The 18,863-nt window shown below is 63.6% G+C and overlaps 1 protein-coding gene across 1 annotated transcript in view; it reads left to right on the top strand.

Annotated features, from left to right (window-relative positions):
• Positions 1-18,863, top strand: part of RASA3 (RAS p21 protein activator 3) — an 87,895-nt gene that overhangs the window by 53,586 nt on the left and 15,446 nt on the right. The window contains exons 5-14 of the mRNA XM_069467493.1: positions 3,041-3,117; positions 8,441-8,521; positions 9,218-9,290; positions 12,341-12,417; positions 14,092-14,196; positions 15,177-15,333; positions 16,023-16,171; positions 16,738-16,852; positions 17,760-17,834; positions 18,575-18,698. Of these exons, the coding sequence (XP_069323594.1) occupies positions 3,041-3,117; positions 8,441-8,521; positions 9,218-9,290; positions 12,341-12,417; positions 14,092-14,196; positions 15,177-15,333; positions 16,023-16,171; positions 16,738-16,852; positions 17,760-17,834; positions 18,575-18,698 (1,033 nt within the window). The remainder of the gene's footprint in view (positions 1-3,040; positions 3,118-8,440; positions 8,522-9,217; positions 9,291-12,340; positions 12,418-14,091; positions 14,197-15,176; positions 15,334-16,022; positions 16,172-16,737; positions 16,853-17,759; positions 17,835-18,574; positions 18,699-18,863) is intronic.

Below are 18,863 nucleotides of genomic sequence, written 5' to 3'. Positions count from 1 at the left end.
CCTGCCCGGCCCGGCGGCCACCGTCCCACCCTATCTGTGCTCAGCTTGCTGGGGACCTCCTGTAGTGGGACCGCGACCAGGTCCTTGGTCCTTTCACTCAGTGTGGTGCGTGGTTCACCCACGTCGTGGCACGTTCCAGAACTTCCCTGCTTTCGAGGCTGAGTGATAGTCCAACGTGTTCAGCATGGTGGACATCGGAGTTGCCTCTGCCTTTGGCTGTTGGGATTTCCTGTGCAACTTAGCACGTGTGTGGATTGCGTGACCAGCTCCACATCAAGGTTCGGAACCGTTTCCTCACCATGGCGTGTAAATAGGAACACGCATGTTGATCTCACGGCTGGCGGCATATTCCATAATTAATGCCGGAAGGCAGCTCGTGTGCCCGTGGACTGATTTCATCCTCCAGGCCCCTCTTCCTGTGACCTGGGAATTTGTGAGCGAGGACAGCCCGCTGCAGGCTGTGTCTGGGTGGGGAGGAGGAGTTGGCGCCTACTGAATGCGCGCTGGCCCAGGCGGGCTGCACGGACGCCCTGCTTAGGGGTCTCTCGGAAGTTGCCCGCCGTAGGGTGGCCGGGGCAGGGCGGGGCGGGGCGGCTCCGGCAGACTCAGCCTGGCCGTGGGAGCTGCAGCCACGCTCCCTCCCCACAGCGCTGGTTTTGAAATCTCACAGGGACAGCTTGTGAGTCAGGCCGAGCGTGCGGTGCAGCTCCCTGACTTCACCTGCGTCAGGCAGGAAAGCCACGTGTCAGGAAAGACAGTGTCTCCGGACCGGCCAGCGCGAGGGCCCAGTGAGGGACAGGCTGGGAAAGGGCAGTTGAGACAATGTCTCACGTCCTCCCGGAATCGGTGTCTGTAAAGGTCTTTGGTCAGTCGCTTCATCGCAGTCACCCTGCCCCTCCCCGGCCGAGGCAGTGAGCAGCGGTCAGGCTGGCAGCAGGTTCCGCCTCCCAGTGTGGACGAAGCCGAGTTCTGAGTCGTGGCAGGTGCCGGTGGCTGAGCCCTGTTTTCACAAACTGGGTATTAGCATGACCACGTGCTCAGGAGAGGGCAAACCCGGGCACCCGCCAGCCCCCTGAGAGACACCACGCGTGTCCACGGCACACCCGTGGCTGGACGTGGAGGGCCGGCCTGTCCACAGAGCATCTGGGAATTCGCACAGCTCAGAGGGTCTCCCACGCTCACGCAGTGGCCACACGGCCGCAGCCCACACCTGGCTTTTAAATCTTTCTGAGGGTTTCAGGAGAGGCGGGCGAGCTCGGGCCTCCCCGCGTTCCCACCTGTCTCTCTCCCCGAGCGCCCGTTTCCTCCGTGACGTCTCGGGCTCTTTCCTCTCCGCCCAGTCAGCGGTGCCAGGCCCAGCCTCTCCCGGGCGGCCCCTCAGCACCAGGACACGCCGGAGGGCAGCCTTCCCCGGTGGGGTCTGCGTCTGGCCCGCACGGGGGCCCTGGCGCCCCGCACCTCGCACGCGGGGCCTCCCTGAGAAACAGAGACGGGGCCTTCTCTGCTTTTCTTTTTTTAATTAATCACTTCATTTTCTGCGCAGCCGAGCGTCACAGGAGACCTGAGTGGAGGATGCAGGGAGCTCACAGCCGCTCTGGCCCTGCCCTGCTGACAGTCGCTGCCCACCGAGGCCACGGCTCGCGTGGGGGTCTCGTGCTGTGCGCCCGGCGTGTGGCGGCCCCGTGGGTACCACGCCCAGGGGGCTCCTGTCCTCTCCAGCTGCGGCTTTTCTGTTCTGCTCTCTGCCAGTCTGGCCAAAGCTATCAATCTTATTGATCTTTTCAAAGAGTCTGATTTTGGTTTTGATTTTTTTGTATTGGTTTCCTATTTTTAATTTCACTGATTTCTGTTCCACTTTTTGTTCTTTTTCTTCCACTTACTTTGGATTTAATGTGCCCTTTTTTCCCAGTTTCCTGCAATGGAAGTTTGGATTGTTGACTTTGGATCCTTCCTCTGTTCCAATCCGTGTGTTCAAGGCTCCAAATCCCTCTCCCGCTGCGCCCGGCTCATCTCACACTTCGACGAGTTGCACTTTCTCTGTTATATCAAAATATTTAAAACCCCCCCTTGAGCCTTCTTTGAGCCGTGTGTTGTTTAGAAGCATGTTGTTCAGTCTCCGCGCATCTGAGGGTTTTCCAGATGCCTGTTGCTGGTTTCTGTTTGCGCCACCCCGGATGGGACCCGCGCGTGGCTGGGCGCGTGTGTTGACCGGCTGTGAAGTTTGCATTCAGCCCAGGGCCGCGGGGAGGGACCTAGAAGGCCACCAGGCGGCCGCGGGCAGGAAGGCCAGGCCCAGGCACGTGGGCCGAGGCACAGAGCGGGGCCCCTCTCGCCCGCGCTGCCGGCAGCGCAGACCCTGCGCGGGGGTGGACCAGCTTCTCGCTCAGGACACCGGGTGACCTCGGTCATGCGGCGCACGGTGCCCTTGGCTCTGGTGTTCCCGTGGTAGCACTTGGTGTCTGCCTGTCTGTCGCTCACGTCCCCTGTGGTGGAGAAAGTCCCTGAGGACAGACCACCGTGTCTGTTTCTGGCTGGGGCAGTGCCGGCCCTTGCGTTGAGTTGTCAGGGGCTCAGGAGAGCCGGGTGGGCATTTCGCCCCGTCCCCCCAGGCCTCCCGTGTCGCGGGCGTGGCGGGCTGTGGGGACAGCATCCATGCAGGGCCCCGTGAGGCCAGCGGGGCCTGCGGTGGCCTTTGGGAGCTTGGTGATCCCTGGGGCCCCGCCAGCAGGGGAGCAGCGTGGGTCTGCTCTGAGCAGGGCCGGCTGTCGTGGGAAATCGTGGGCTCATGTTCACCGTGCCACGTACTCACCGGAACCCCCACCACCGCTGAGGGGCCGGCAGGCGCTTATGATTCCAGCAGGCGCAGCGGGCGGGCGGCGTTCCCGGCTGGCGCGGGGCGCAGAGCCCCAGAGGGAAGGCCGGTCGCGCCCCTCGTCGAGGATCAGAGCCCAGCGGCCTGGTGTTCCCATCGCGCCTCTCAGCTTCCCCGCCAGCAGCCGGTGCGCGTCCCAGCCTGACACTCTGTCCTTGTGTCCTGCAGGGCCAGGTCCACCTGGAGCTGAGGCTGAGCGAGGTCATCACGGACACGGGTGTCGTCTGCCACAAGCTGGCCACGCGGTAAGGCCTTTTCCGCTGCAGCTGATCTGCCCTGATGACACCTCTGACTCCCGGGAAGCACGGCAGGTTGTTTTTAAGCAAACATCAGAATTTTCAGACTTGGTGGAAGTCATCCCCAAGATGATATTGTTTTTAGAAGTTCCAGAACATTCTTTTTAATATTCTCAACAAAGCAGATGTTACCCGTAGTGGTGCTGTTTGGGGCTTTTACAAACAGGCACAGTTGCTCAGTGCCACACTCGGCGGTGGTTGGTGAGGCCCTCCTGGCCTAGACACGTGGGGGCAGGTCAGGTGGCTTGACCTCTGGTCTCCTGCCGAGCCCAGAGCTCCTAGCCCGATGCTTGGGGGCATGTGTGAGAGAGCGCAGGTGTGCACAGGGTGCAGTGTGCACGGGGTGTGGTGTGCACCGGGCTTGGGTGTGCACTGGGCTGGGGTGTGCACGGGGCTCAGTGTGCACTGGGCTTGGGTGTGCACTGGGCTTGGGTGTGCACAGGACTCAGTGTGCACCGGGCTCAGTGCCAGGGCTTGGGTGTGCACCGGGCTCGGGTGTGCACAGGGCTCACTGTGCACGGGGTGTGGGGTACACGGGGTGTGGGGTGCACGGGGTGAGGGCTGCACATGCTCTGGAATTGGCCTCAGCACTTCATGGTGGGGTTCTCAGCCCTTCGGGGTGGCAGCCCCGTGAGATGATTCACAGGAAGTGGGGGACCCCCAGGAGACGCACAGACGAGCACAGACCATATTGTACATGTGTTGAGGGCCGGCCCAGCCGTGGCCTTCGGCGCATGCACCGGCTGAGGCCTGCCCTCGGGGACACGTCCCTACATACCCGGGCAGGGCTGCACTTCCCGCCTTGCGCAGCCGTGCTGTGGCTGGCGTCATTCCTGCTGGTCTCTGCAGAAACGTCAGCGCCTCCTCTGCCCAGCGAGAAGAGCGTGAAGCCTTGGGAGGTGCCAGCGCAGCCGGGGCATGGCTCTGCGCCTCCTGCCCTCTTGGCCCATCCCTGTGGCTTCCCGTCCCATGGCCCAAGCTGTGCTCATGGCCCCCAAGCCCTCCGCCTCCGCCCACGCGTGTCCTCCCTCCCTGAGCGCTGTGGGTGCCCAGCGACCCTACTGGCAGCATAAACCACAGAAACGGGCTCCCCCACAGTCTGGTGGCTAGGAGCCCGAAAGCCCGCTGGGCCATGCCTCAGCTGCAGCCCCCAGACTTCTGGGGTCCCTGGAGCGCAGTTCTGTGTCCAGGCCTTTCCTCGTTGCTGCCCCAGGGCAGGCCGCCCACGTGTGCGTGAAGTCTCTTCCCTGTGCTTTCCTGGTCATCGTCCATACTCAGAGCCACTGTTCCCCATCTCTGGTGACACCGGGTTGCTGGGCTCTCCAGCTGGCACAGGGTGGGGCGCTGTCAGCTGTAGCTGCCTTGGGTGCTCTGCCTCTGTCCTTGCTGGGCTCACAGCAACCCCGGGCGGCGTCCGTCTTTTTGGGAGACGGTTTGGGCGTATAAATGACCCTGACAGCGTCAAGGCACAGAGAACCAAAATAAAGTTAGATTTACAACTCAGTGGTGTCGTCACTGCTACCGGAGCCGCCCAGCAGGTGGCTTGTCTGTGTCTTGCCGGGGGCCGTGGAGCGATGACTTCTCCCACAGCACACAGGTGCCGAGCGGGCCTGGCACAGGCGGGAAGCAGGGCACGTCCAGGGAGGTTTAATGGGTGTAGGGCTGGTTCCAGCCCAGGGACTGCAGCTCCTTGGGGGTCAGAGGAGCAGAAGCGACAGCACTGAGCTGGGAGAGCCCACGAGGGAGGTGCTGCCGGGGGAGTTGGGCGGTTCGGACGCACCCTGTGGCGCAGACAGGCCAGGAGCTGGATGCAGACGCCAGGGCGCTCCCTGGACACAGCCTGTGCTGTGACGTGGCGGCTAAAACTCAGGAGGTGCGCTGCTGCCTGGGGCAGTGAGGACAGAGGCAGAAGCCGTCAGAGGTGGCCGGGTCTGGGCCCATGTCCTCAGCAGCAGGGACATTCCCAGGCTGTTCCGGCCCCTCATTAAGAGCAGGGGATGGGGCTGCTCTGCTCCTGCCATGCAGGTCCATCCAGGCTCCGCGAGAGTGTCTTGGAAGCCCAGAGCCTTCCTCTCCTAACTCATCGCTCAGACCAGACCTGGGTTCATGGGCAGCCTCACTCGGCTCCTCCTCCTCCAGGGCCAGCACAGCCTCCAGTGAAAACAAGTCTTTCCTCACTGCCTGTCCCCAGCCATCACCTTGTCTGTCTGTCCATCCCCCCATCTACCCATTGACCCATCCACCCATTATCCCCCATCATCCATCCATCCTTCCACCTGTCCATCCATCCTTCACTCATCCATCCATCATCCACCTGTCATCCATCCTCCATCCTTACACCCATCCATCCATCCTTCACTCATCCATCCATCATCCACCCATCATCCATCCTCCATCCATCCATCCTTTACTCATCCATCCATCATCCACCATCCACCCATCATCCATCCTCCATCCATCCTTACACCCATCATCCATCCTCCATCCACCCATCATCCATCCTCCATCCATCCTTACACCCATCCATCCATCCTTCACTCATCCATCCATCATCCACCCATCATCCATCCTCCATCCATCCTTACACCCATCCATCCATCCTTCACTCATCCATCCATCATCCACCCATCCTCCATCATCCACCCATCCTTCCACCCATCCATCCATCCTTACACCCATCATCCATCCTCCATCCATCCATCCTTTACTCATCCATCCATCATCCACCATCGACCCATCATCCATCCTCCATCCATCCTTACACCCATCCATCCATCCTTCACTCATCCATCCACCATCCACCCATCATCCATCCTCCATCCATCCATCCTTCACTCATCCATCCATTATCCATCCTCCATCCATCCTTCCACCCATCCATCCATCCATCATCCACCCATCATCCACCCTCCATCCATCCTTACACCCATCCATCCATCCATCCTTCACTCATCCATCCATCATCCACCCATCATCCATCCTCCATCCATCCATCCTTTACTCATCCATCCATCATCCACCATCCACCCATCATCCATCCTCCATCCATCATCCACCCATCATCCATCCTCCACCCATCATCCACCCCTTCTGCACATAGCACAGGCTTTGGAGACAGTCACAGTTGGACTTGAACCCTGGCCATGTGCACTTGGGAAAGTAAAGTCATCTGTGAATCTCAGTTTCTTCATTGATAAAATGAGATAATAACTTGCAGCACTTTCTGATGCTTTAATGTTTTATTGATCAGACGTTTCTGGGTCTGGGATACGTTATGCAAACGTATATTGGGCTCATTTTGCCAGGCCTGTGGGGAAGGTGTCTGCAGGGCTATTACTCTATGAGGCTGTTAGTCTGTGACCATTTTTAAAGGTTATATTAAACATCAAAACCTATAAATGTTAAAATAAATACAACGTATTGTGCTTCTTGCACTTTAAATTCCAGATTAGTTGGCTGTGTTGGTCCCTGTGTTGGTGTGTTTCTAAGTTTGGGGTGTGAGATGCTCCTGTGAGGGCAGAGTGGCGTCTCCTCCTCCTGTGTCTGCGGGCCCTGTCCTGCGTGGGCTGCTCCCGCACGGCGGGGGTGGGCCCGCTTCCAAGCGCGGGGGCTGCTCCGAGGGGCCCACCAGGCTTCCCTCCCCGCCTGTGCGTTTTGCGCCAAATGGCCAGGGTGTGGGTGTCTCCTTTTGCTCCGAGATACTTTCCTGTGACACAGCCAGGGCCAGGGCGGTGCGGGGGACGCATGAGTGGAGGGAGGAGGAGACCAGAGACTAACTGAATGTCTGAGAGGAGAACAGAAATATCCCAGAAAGTAGCGGGAGAGAGAGAGAGATCGAAAAAGACTGGGTTAAGCCAGCGGGAAGAAGGGATCCATCTGGGAGGCCCAACCGCATCCAGCAGGATTTCTGGAAGAAAAACTGGCGCAAAAGTGGAGAGAGGAAGAAATTCCAGGGAAGCTCCCCAGCGTGGGAGCGGCACGGCCCACCCGTGCTGCGGATGGGAGACAAACGCCTACGTAGAATGTTCCGTAAGATGCTCAGAGAGGGGCCCGAGGGCCTCCAGGAGGGCCGTGGCTGTGGGCGCACCCGCTGGGATGCGGGAGAGACTCGGAAGCTCAGACTTGGGCAGGAGCGATTCTCCGTCTCTAGAAACCTGCCGCAGGACTCCTGCCTGTGCCCTGGCGGGAGGACAGACGCTGGGGTCCTCTCGCCCCCACACAAGTGACCAACGGAACATCCGTGTGCACGAGCCCCTCGGACGCTGGGCTCTGGGCGTAGCCGTGTCCCTCGGAGGGAAGCAAAGGAGCCGACCTCCCACGCGCAGCCTCCCCGGGAGGCAGGTCCCGCCACGGTGGGAGAGGCTCTCTCGGAGCCCGGCGGGTCGGGGAGACCGAGGGCATCGTGGGTGAGTCTGAGGAGCGGCCCTCCCAGAGCGGCAGGAGTCGGCGCGCAGACACACACACACACACACACACACACGCATGGCAGGAGCCGCCACGCGCCGCGGAGCTTCGGAGCAGCGGTGGGACACGTCCCCCGGGGCCCACGGAATTCACGACGTCCAGCCGCCACTGGGAACGCGACGCTGTGACCCAGGCCTGCAGAAAGGGCTCTCGGCAGGAACAGCCCGGGGGCGGCACGGCGGTGGGACTGGCAGACGGGACGTCCCCGCAGCTGTGCCACGATTCCAGAATTTAAGGCGAACGCGACCCGCCCAGGGGTGGGAATCCGAGAACGAGTAAAGTCTGCGACCGGACAGGGCTGTGCGACACGCTGGGGCCGCGAGGGTGGCGGTTCCTGCTGCCTGTGAGCCCTTGACTTGTCCGGGCCTCAGTTTCCCTGTCTGTGAAATGGGACAGAGTCGTTCCTGCTTCCGAGATGCCGCAGGAGAGCCAGGCAGGCGCGCAGAGGCCAGAGCAGCGCCGGGCGTGGGAAGCCGGGGCCTCGCAGCGCTGCCGTTGGGTTAGGGCACCGTGCTGGGACCCGCAGGCGGGGCCTCCCCCGCTGGGCTGCCCACCCTGGAGCCAAACCCACCTGCGCAGCCCCCGCCACATGCGCCCGTCACCACCCAGTGGGCGGGGCTCCAGGAAGCCGGAGCCAGGACAGAGGCCTGTCCCAGCCGGCTGGCCTGTGGCCCCCGTCCCCCTGACCTCTGGCCTTGCCTGTGACCTGCGTCACCCCTGACCTCTGCCCTCACCTGTGGCCCCTGTCCCCCTGACCTCTGCCCTTGCCTGTGACCTGTACCCCTGACCTCTGCCTTTGTTTCCCCAGCGTCGTCGAGTGCCAAGGCCTCCCCATCGTGAACGGGCAGTGTGACCCTTACGCCACGGTGACACTGGCAGGACCACTCAGGCAAGTCGCCCCCTTGGCCGGTCCCGGGTGGGGCGGGCCCCAAGCAGCTGGCGCCCGTGTAGGCCACAGGGGGTGTGTCCGATCCAGCTCCCTCCTTTGCTCTGCTGCTCTGCAGCTGTGTGAAAAGAAAGCCTTTGTGTCCCTTGTGTCCTCACGTGTCCTCATGTGTCCTCACGCTGGGTGTCTGGCTCAGCGAAGGCCCCTGGTTTGCACACACGCAGCTCGAGACAGAAACGTTTATGAGCTAAATAAGGCAGCAAGTTCCCTGTGCATCTGAGAGCTCAGTTTTTTGTGTGTTTTTGAGACAGAGTCTCACTCTGTTGCCCAGGCTAGCGTGAGTGCCGTGGCGTCAGCCCAGCTCACAGCAACCTCAAACTCCTGGGCTCAAGCGATCCTTCTGCCTCAGCCTCCCGAGTACCTGGGACTACAGGCATGCACCACCATGCCCGGCTAATTTTTTCTCTCTATATTTTTAGCTGTCCAGCTAATTTCTTTCTATTTTTAGTAGAGACGGGGTCTTGCTCTTGCTCAGGCTGGTCTTGAACTCCTGACCTCGAGTGATCCTCCCTCCTCAGCCTCCCAGAGTGCTAGGATTATAGGCATGAGCCACCGCGCCCGGCCCGAGAGCTGGGTTTTGAGACCGAGAGATTTGGCGTCAAGGGTGTGTTTAACCCTGACTCTCCTGTCTTGCGACAGGTCAGAAGCGAAGAAGACAAAAGTGAAAAAGAAGACCAACAACCCCCAGTTTGACGAGGTGTTTTACTTTGAGGTTGGTATCACGGCGCCTTGGCGTGAGTCTCCGGGAGCCGTTTCGGGAGAGGCGCTGGCAGCCCTGGGGTCCGGACCCACTTGGCTCTCCGGGAACCTCCTTCCTGTCCCCAGAGAGAAAGGCCCAGGTTTGAGTTCAAAGCTGACAGGTCGATGCCTTCCAGACGGTCGGGACTTTGGGGTTTTGCTTGTTCGGTGTCGGGTCTTTGGTTTTGGGGCTGCCCCCCGCCCCCCAGGCCTTGGTGAGCAGGGTGGGGGCTTGTCACCAGCAACAGTGAGGGGCACGATTCAGACACGAGGTTGCCCGGCTGAACGTGAGACACGGCGATTAGTGAGCGGCAGGTGCGAGGGCTGAGCCTCTAGAGCAGGGCATGCCAGGCTGGGCAGGCGCGAGGCCCCGTCTCTGCTAAAAATAGACAAACTAGCTGGGCATGGTGGCGCCTGTGTCCCAGCGACGCGGGAGGCCGAGGCGGGAGGCTCCCCTGAGCCCAGGAGCTGGAGGCTGTGGTGAGCTGTGGGGACACCACTGCCCCGGCCTGTGCGACAGAGCGAGACCCTGTCTCAAGAAAATAGTAAAAGAGAACAGCGCGAGTAAGCCGAGCTGTGCAGTGTGTGCACACGTCACGTCACGTGTGCTCCCGTCCGTGACGCCCTCCTGGCTGTGTGACCTGTGCCAGGTCCAGGGGGCGACTCCAGAGCCTGCTGCCGGACGGCAGAGGGCCGGCCAGCCGTGGCTGCCTGGGGGCGGGAAGCCCGGCGGTGGGGCCACGCGTGTGTGCAGGGGTCGAGGCTGCAGGGGAGGTGGGGCGGGATGGGGGCTTCTGCGTGGAACGGGCCTGGCGCCTGAATCCCACACACGTCCGCCCTCCGTCCCGCAGGAAGTCCTCACCGCACAGCCGGCGAGGATGGTTTGTACTGGAGTGGGGTGAGCAGCCCGCCTCGCGGGTCAGAGGTGGAGAAGGGTCGGTGACGTGCGTCGGGCTGCCTGGAAGGGCTGGGTGGGGAGCAGGTCTCCCCGGGGCCTCAGTCTGCTCCGGCGTCCGCGTCCACCTCCGCGTTGTGCGCGGCCGGGATGGGGCTGTTTCTGTTGCATTTTGAGAGAATGTGGGTCCCAACCGACTAGATTAACGAATGGCTCGCAGACACGCGTGACAGCGGCGTCCTCCCGGACGGCCTGGAGCTTGCTGACCGGCCGGCGCCGTGGGCCGAGCTGTTTGGAGTCCGCGTCCTGTCACGCCGCCAGCTCCACCCTGCGTAGCAGCCACCGGGCCCTCCTGCGGGTCCCCGTGTCCTCGGGCTTCACTCGGCGGCGGGAAGGGGGAGTGCCGGCCCGGCCGTGGGCAGACAGCGCCTTCTGCGGGGCGAACCCAGGGAGAGACGGACGTTCTGTGTCCGTGGGAAGCAGCTTCCAGAACGGTTTCTTCCAGGAAAACACGTAGACGGGTCTAAAAGTCCCTGAAATATCTAAGTGAAGTCATTTTAAGCTCTCAGAGCTGCCTTCATTCACTGGACGGACGTGTTGGACGCCTGCTCTGTGCTGCTGAGGGAGGGACGACGGGAAGGAACAGACAAGCCCCGGGGCCGCCACGCTGAGCAGATGAGCCCTGTGGTAGCACCTCGGGCTGCTGTGCAGAGCGGGTGTCAGGCAGCGAGCTGGGGCCTTCCTGGAGGGGGTGGCATTTCAGAAACAGCCGCAGGTGAGGGCCCGATGAGGAAGCTGCCACGCGTGCTCTGCTGAGAGGCGGGGGCTCGCCCGGCAACCCAGGCAGGGAAGGGCACGCTGAGGGTGGGGTCCCTTGGGGAGGAAGGTGTGGGCCTGGGGGCTGGAGGCAGCGGCCGGGACAGGCCTGAGCGGGGCTCAGGGCTTTGGAGGCAGAACGGACAGGAGCCGGTGGGGTCAGACGGCCCCTGCCGGGAGCAGGCTTTGCTGGGGTGGGGACGGGGTCGGGGGGCGCCTGCAGCTGCAGAACTGGGGGACGGAGCTGCCCCGGGGCCGCCTCAGTCACCAGAGCTGTGTGTTGCTGGTGTCTGGCTGGAAAGTCAAAGCTCAGAGTTTAGGCCATTTAAGCGGCGTGACGTAGGGTCAAATTCTGGATTAGAACTCTGAGCTAAAACCTCCCTCTTTTTCTTTCTTAATTTCTTCTTTTGTTTTATTTTTTGAGAGAGGGTCTTGCTCTGTCGCCCAGGCCGGAGTACAGTGGCGTGACAGCCCCCTGCAGCCTGGGACTACTGGGCTCAGGTGATGCTCCTGCCTTGGCCTCCCAAAGCGCTGGGACTACGGGAACTTCCAAATTAACATCCCCCCCCCCCGCTGCTCCCCTGAGATGGGGCCGTGGGGGAGGCCAGGCAGCAGGGAGCCCTCCTGTCCCCACGGGGTGGCCTCGCGCCTGCTCGGGCACCTGGCCCTGCGGATGGCCAGGAGGGGATTCGAAGGAGCACTTCTGTGACACAGGAGCCGAGCTGGGCGCTGCCCGGGGCCCTGTTGGCATCGGGGCAGGGCGGGGGGTTCCAGCCCTTTTTATATTTTAAGGAACTCGTGGTCCCTAGACTGGCAGGAGGAGCACGGCAGTGTTTGGTCTTTCGGTCTTCTCACCCCTCCCCAGACGCCAGGGCACAGCTGGGCTGGTCGTGGGTGGCCCAGTGTCTCCTGCAGGGCGGGGCCTGAGACACTCACTGACCCGGGGCTGGGGCCGTCGGGGGCAGTGGCGGCCTCTGTCCTCCCCGCGGTGGGTCAGGGGCAAGGGCAGCAGGGCCAGCCAGGCAAGGAGTCCAGGGACAGCTCAGGTACCCAGGGCCTTGGCCAGCCGCGGCCTTGGGGTGTGTTCCCGCCTGCCCCGAGGAGACTCTGGGTCTTCCCCGCAGGGGTGCTGTGAGTGGGCGGTGCCGGCACCCCCAAACTCAGGCACTCATGAGACGAGGCCCAGATCCCAATCCCACCTCCGCTTCCCGCCGGGTGGGTGGGGTCCGTGGCGCCGGCTCCTTCCCCAGGCCCGCTGGAGGCCGCCCCTGCCCAGCCGCGTGGTCTGAGCGCTTCTCTCCCTCCGCTGCCAGGTGACCAGACCCTGTAGCTACAGCAAGAAGTCCCACTTCGACTTCGAGGAGGAGGACGTGGACAAGCTTGAAATCAGGTGAGTAAGAAAACCAGGCTCAGGCTGCTGCTTGGCGGTTTCAGTCTGGACTCGCCTCTGTTGCCCGTTTGCTTTCGTTTCTAGAAACGGGCACGGGCAGAATGGGTCTCCACGCTGCTGGCGACTCTGACACCAGGATGTTAGACGCTGTGGTTGAGGCGAGTGTTGGCCGTAAATGGCCCAGTCGTCTGGAGCGCGGCTGGACGGAGATGACGGCCCAGAGGGCAGGCTCGGGCTTAGGTTCACTTCGCAGCGGGCAGTGAGGGTCCGAACCCGCCTGCCACTCGCGCCTGGAGGCTCCGCCCACTGGGAACCTCTGGGGCCGCGGCGCAGACACACACTGGTCACCGCAGCTTTTAGGGCCTTGCTGTAGGGCCCCGCGAGCGTGGTCTGGCAGCCTGCGCAGCGCCGGCCCCCACTGAGCGGGAGGCTGATGGCGCCTCTGTGAGCGCCTGTTCCCGCGGGAGACCAGGCCGGACGCCGGCGAAACCGCCTGCCTCTGGCCCTGCGCTCACCTTCCCTGCCTGGTCTTCGCCTTTATTTCCTCCTCATGAAAGGGAGGACCAGCGCCCAGGCGGCTCCGCAGCCCCAGAGCTCGGGGCAGTGGGGTGAGTGCGCAGCAGGGGTCCCGCAGCCGGGCAGGGCAGGCCCACGCGTGGGAGCCTCGGGGCTTCCTCTAGGCCAGGTGTCCGCGGTGCAGCCGCTCTCGCTGGGGTTTGCACAGACAACAGACGGACCCGGCTTCTCCACTGTCCTCTCCATGGCGAAGCCCGGCTGCCGCGGCGCGGTTAGACCTGCCTGCGCGGGGTTTTCGGCCCCGTGGGTAACGGCTGGCGAAGCCGTGACGCTCGGTCACCCGCCCTGCCGGCCGGCCCACACTGCGTCTGTCAGATACAGTCCACGGCCGCGAGTCTGGGCGACGCTGAGCATGCCCTGCAGAAGACGGGGTTCGTGAGGCCCCTGCCGAGCGGACGCCAGCAGGCTCCTTGGAACGCTGGCACGCACTGTCCACGCAGAGCCGCACGCCGTGCTGTGGTGTGCGGGTGTTCGCGACCCAGCCACGGTGCCCGTGGGTGCTGGCCCCGGACCGGGATTCACACTGGTGGTTCATACCAATGGGGGGAGGGCTTCCAAGTGCAGGGAGGAGCAGCGTTCAGGGGCACCAGGTTTTCATCAGGTGGGAGCAGGGAGCGCCTGGCTGTTACAGGGGCACCTGTGCGGCGGCCTGCTGCCTTCATCGTCCTGGGCTGGCTGCAGGCCGGTCTGGGCATAGCCGAGAGGTGCACCCGCAGGGTCCCAGCGTGGCCAGCTCACCGCCCAGGGCGGGCAGGGCAGCTTCCCCTAAGGGAAGACGGTGCCGACCCAGAGTGGCAGCAGCTACTTGACATCCCGGTGCATATAGCAGGGCCCGGTGGGTCCCTCCCGCTGCTGCGCTGGGGGGCTGCATCCTGGGGGTCTCGGCCCCTCCAGACCTTGGGCACAGGCTCTGCTTCTGGTTCCGCATCTGTTCCCTGCACCCAGGAGATGAAGTCTTTGTCCCAGAGCCGCGGGACGGTTTAACGTGCTCAGTCTAGAGCTCACTGAAGCTGGCTGGGCAGGAGCTGCAGGCTCCGTCGGTGCCAGGCCCCGCCCGGCCTGCCCGTTGGTGAGATCTGTGTGTTGCTGTCCTTTCAGAGTTGATCTCTGGAATGCCAGTAACTTGAAGTTTGGAGACGAGTTCCTGGGAGAACTGCGGATTCCGCTGAAGGTGCTGCGTCAGTCCGGCTCCCACAAGGCCTGGTAAGGGGCAGCGTGCGGCTCACGGGGACGTCCCAGCCAGCGCGAGCCGCCCCCAGGCAGCCAGGACACAGTGTGCTGGCCCTCGGCCGCTCACCGGTGCCCGCAGCTCTGCCTGGGTGAGAGGGGAGGTGTGAGGAGCCCACCGCAGGGAAGGAAGCAAGGGTGGCAATGGCCTTGGACCCTGAATCGGCCGGGGCCTGCTTGCCGGGGGCTGTGCCCAGGGCCACTCCCGGGACGCTGTGATTTGGGGCAGTTCTCCGTTATGCCTCTGAACGTGAGGGGCGTCGGCTCTGCCTTGGAACCCACTCAAGGACGGGGGTCCTGCAGTTCCGGTGCCTACTTCTTGTTTTCTCTGGGTGGTCGGCGTTGGCATCGGCGCTAGGCCTCCGTTCTGTGTCTCGATGAGTCACACGTCTCCTAGCAGACCCACCGTGTAAGCACAAGTGCCCTGGAGGTTGCTCTGTGTCACCTGCCTGTGCGCCAGGGCAGTTTCTATCGCCGGGAACTTGTGGGCTCCGTGAAGATGGTGCTGGCGTGCGCCCCCAAATCGGTCGGGTTTCCTGCTCACGCTCAGCAAGCCCCTGGCCTGCCTGGCCCACCCGCACAAGGTCACCGTCCCCTCTGATGTCAGAAGCCACCCACAGCCAGTTAAAGTAGCTTCAGCTCTGTCCTGTGTTTGCTCGACTTGTCAGGGTCATCTTCAAGGTACCATGACAAGCAGCAGAGTCTCCCCGACCCGGCACCGCGGGTGGACCACCCGCCTCCCCCGCGCCGTTCCCCACCAGCTCCTACCCCTGTGGGATTCAGGCCAGCCCCGTAGGAAACCTGTGCTGGGGCAGGTGACCAGACCCTGCCGGTGTCCTGCAGGGTGGCCCCGTGACCCCCGCCACCGCCCCTGGCCCGAGGCAGACAGCGCCTGAGGAGCCCGGCTCCCTGGAGGGTGCTGCCGCCCACGCGGCCTTCCACGTGTCCCCCCCCAGGTACTTCCTTCAGCCCCGGGACAACGGCGGTAAGAGCCTGAAGCCGGACGATCTGGGGTCCCTGCGGCTGAACGTGGTGTACACGGAAGACCACGTGTTTTCCTCCGACTATTACAGCCCTCTGCGGGAGCTGCTGCTCAAGTCTGCGGACGTGGAGGTGTGTGCCCGGGCGCGCGGCCTGTCTGGCACCCAAAGGTCTGGGTGTGGGGGACAGGTGCCCCCCTGCCCCCCTGCCCCCCCCCGTCAGGCCCCCCCCCATCAGGCCCCGCCCCTCCCCGTTACCCTGTGCCCCCTCCCCATCAGGCTCCGCCCCACCCTGCAGCCCCGCCCACTGCTCTGCCCTGTCCCCTGCGGCCCCGCCCCTGTCAGGCCCCACCCCACCCACTGCTGGGCGCTGGCCCCTGGGGCCCCGTCCTGTGGTCCCGCCCACTGCTGCGCCCTGGCCCGTGTCAGGCCCCGCCCCATCCTGTGGTCCCGCCCACTGCTGGGCGCTGGCCCCTGGGGCCCCGTCCTGTGGTCCCGCCCACTGCTGCGCCCTGGCCCGTGTCAGGCCCCGCCCCGTCCTGTGGTCCCGCCCACTGCTGGGCCCTGGCCCCTACGGCCCCGCCGCTGCCTGCCGGTCCGCCTGCCCCATGCGGTGGGGTGGGAGCCACCCGTGCAGCGAATGGCGGGCCGGCCCTTTGCTGGGCTCTGTCCTTGGCTGCGCGCTGGGCGGGCTGCGGGCCTGGGCTGGCGGGGAGCGTGGCCGCGGGGCGAGCGCGCGGGAGCCTCCTCGTGGCTCTCGTCACCGCGGTGAGGCCGGGCCAGCCGCCGCCACCGTGCTGACCGCCCGCCCTGCCCCGCCAGCCCGTGTCCGCGTCGGCGGCCCACATCCTGGGCGAGGTGTGCCGGGAGAAGCAGGAGGCGGCCGTCCCGCTGGCGCGGCTCCTCCTGCACGCGGGCAGGGTGGTGGCCTTCGTCAGCGCCATCGCCAGCGCCGAGGTGCAGAGGACGCAGTGAGTGTGGGCCGGGCCGTGTCGCGATTACCTGCGGACAGTCCCCGGGTCTCTAGAAAGCACCGTTTCTCCGGGGAGGCCCGAGGGGATGGGTGCGCAGGGCCGGGGCTCGAGGGACAGCTGGAGTCCCCGCCGCGGCACGTGGGGCCCCACTCTGAGAGCCCACGTCCTGGGGTCCAGGGTGACGGGGGTGCTGTGTCCTCGGGACCTGCGGGCTGCTCTGCGACAGCTGTGATCCCGAAGGGTCCGGCAGGTGCCCGCTGTGGCTGGCAGCGAGGCGTTTGCTTCTCTGCTGCACATACACTGCCTGGGCCTTGGTGCGCCGAGTGCTAATTCTCTGCAAAGTCGCTTCAGAGAGGGGCAAGGGGACCGGTGGAAGGGGCCTGCACGCGTCCCGGGCGCTGGCTGGCCGGGTGGTGCTGCTGTGCCGGCCTTGTAGGTTCGGCTCCTGGGAAGCTCCTGAAACAGACCCGTCCGCGTCCCGTGGTGGGTGTTCGGGGACGGGCTCCGCCCCCGCGAGGGCTTTGAGGTCATGGGAGACAAATGTCCCCGATGCTGTTTCCCAGGGACCCCAACACCATCTTCCGAGGAAACTCGCTGACGTCCAAGTGCATCGACGAGACCATGAAGCTGGCGGGCATGCACTACCTGCACGTCACGCTGAGGCCGGCCATCGAGGAGGTGAGTCGCCCGCCGCCCCGCCCACCCGCGCGCTGGCCGGGGCAGGCTCGGGGCTGTCCAGCCTGCAGGGACCTGTGGGTTCCACGTCAACTTCACCTGTCACCTCCCTGCAGGGACGTCCTTTTAGTAGCTTTTGTGGAGAGGACACTATTGTGTATTCTAGAATCTTCCTCATTTTCTCAAATTGAAAAAAAAAATACCTAAGAAAAACCCATTATTCTGCTAAAGGCAGGACATGCAACAAAAACCTGGTTTTTCCCAGGACACCCTCTCTCCCCACACACTTCTGGGTTCCCGAGTCCTCGCGCCTGGAGCTGCGTGACTTCCACCAGCCCAGGTCTGGGCACTTGTCCCTGCGAGGGGCACCGACGGCCCGACACTCGGGCCGCGCACGTCCCTTTCACGAGGCCCAGCGTCCCCGTCAGACCCTCACTGGGGTGCTGTTCAGGCCTCATTCCCCAGAACAGTTCCGCAAAAAACAAGCTTTCTGTAAACGTGAGAAAATTTAAAATAATAACATCTTGGTTTTACCTGTGGGCAAAGTCAGGGCAACACTGTGAAGGGAAAGTATTAGCAAACCCCACGAAGCCTCGTCCCTCATGGACTGATGCAGGCCTCTCTCGAGGGGGGTCCCGCGTGTCTGCCGGCCGCGGGGGCCGTTTTCCCGCCTGACGTTTCACTTGTCCTTCCGGCGGCCTGTGGGTGGGCACCCGGGTGTCTCCCCTGCAGCCAGGCCCGGGGCCTGGCAGCCTCGCAGGGCCCGCTCGGTGCTGGCGCCGGGGTGGGGAGCCACGCGGCAGCTTTCTGAACGAGCGCAGTCTCCGTCCCTGGGAGGCCAGGCCTCCGCGCCCACCCGCCTGGCCCCGGGGCCCACCTTTCAGAGCCCTGTTCTAACCGCCGCTTCCAGATATGCCAGAGCCACAAGTCTTGTGAGATCGACCCCGTGAAGTTAAAAGACGGAGAAAACCTCGAGAACAACATGGTAAGTTCTGTTTCGTTCAGGACGCTGTCCAAAGCCAGGCGCCTATCTGGGGGCTTTTCAGCCTGTGGCCGTGTGGACGCTGTTTCGCCCCAGGGCCCTGGCTCAGCCGGGAGGACGGGCGGGAACGTTTGCCTGGAGACTGGACTGCTGTCACCTGTGCTGGCCTCAGCCCCAGCGTTCTGCCTCCTCCCAGAGGCCCCCTCCTGCCCCCGTGCCGCCCCGGTCTGCTCTGCCCATTCTCCGTCCTCTCAGCAAGCCGGGCACTTCGGGCTGCTCTGGGAACTGAGTCCTATTCTTGAAAACAGCAAAGCTCCTTAATGCTGAGCGTTCTCCCAACACTTCAGTCTTTTTACGTGATTTCCTCGTACAAATCACGCTGGGTTGGGTTGTACCTTTAAGTAGAAGAGTAGTTCTTGGCTTCGGGTAGGCGCATGCTAGTGAGTTTGAATTCTGCACTCAGTTCACGGGTCGGGGAGAGAGGCGGGACCCTGTGCTCCCCAGACAGCAGAGAGTCGTCGTCACACCACGCGCACGACTGCAGCCGTTCAGCACGTTTGAAGGGGGCTGGCTTTTTTAACCTCTCACAAGAGTATCTTGCGCTGCCTCAGCACTGAGTCTGCCCTGACGGAGCAGACTTGCTCCCTCCCTGGGCACAGAGCTGGCGCTCAGCGCGGCCAACACGGTAGCCTCAGGGGGAGCCCGGGTCCCATGTGCGCTGGCGGGTCTGTGTCCTGCTGCAGGAGAACCTGCGGCAGTATGTGGACCACATCTTCCACGCCATCACCACGTCGGGGGTGAGCTGCCCCACGGTCATGTGCGACATCTTCTTTTCCCTCCGAGAGGCGGCCGCCAAGCGCTTCCAAGGTGAGTGTCCGTGGAGACGCGCGCTGGTGAGAAATGACTGCAGAGCCCCCTCGGCCCCCCGCGACCCCCGGCACTCCCGCCCGCTGCCGAGCGCCTGGCAGCCATAGGACCGTTGCACCCCAACTCGTGACCGCGGTTGGCCCCCGCCCTGGACCAGGGAGGCAG

The sequence above is a fragment of the Eulemur rufifrons genome, chromosome 4 (assembly GCF_041146395.1).
Source record: "Eulemur rufifrons isolate Redbay chromosome 4, OSU_ERuf_1, whole genome shotgun sequence".
Lineage (NCBI taxonomy): Eukaryota > Metazoa > Chordata > Mammalia > Primates > Lemuridae > Eulemur > Eulemur rufifrons.
The sequence above is the reverse complement of the archived record's forward strand: the minus strand, read 5'-3'. Positions and strand labels throughout refer to the sequence as shown.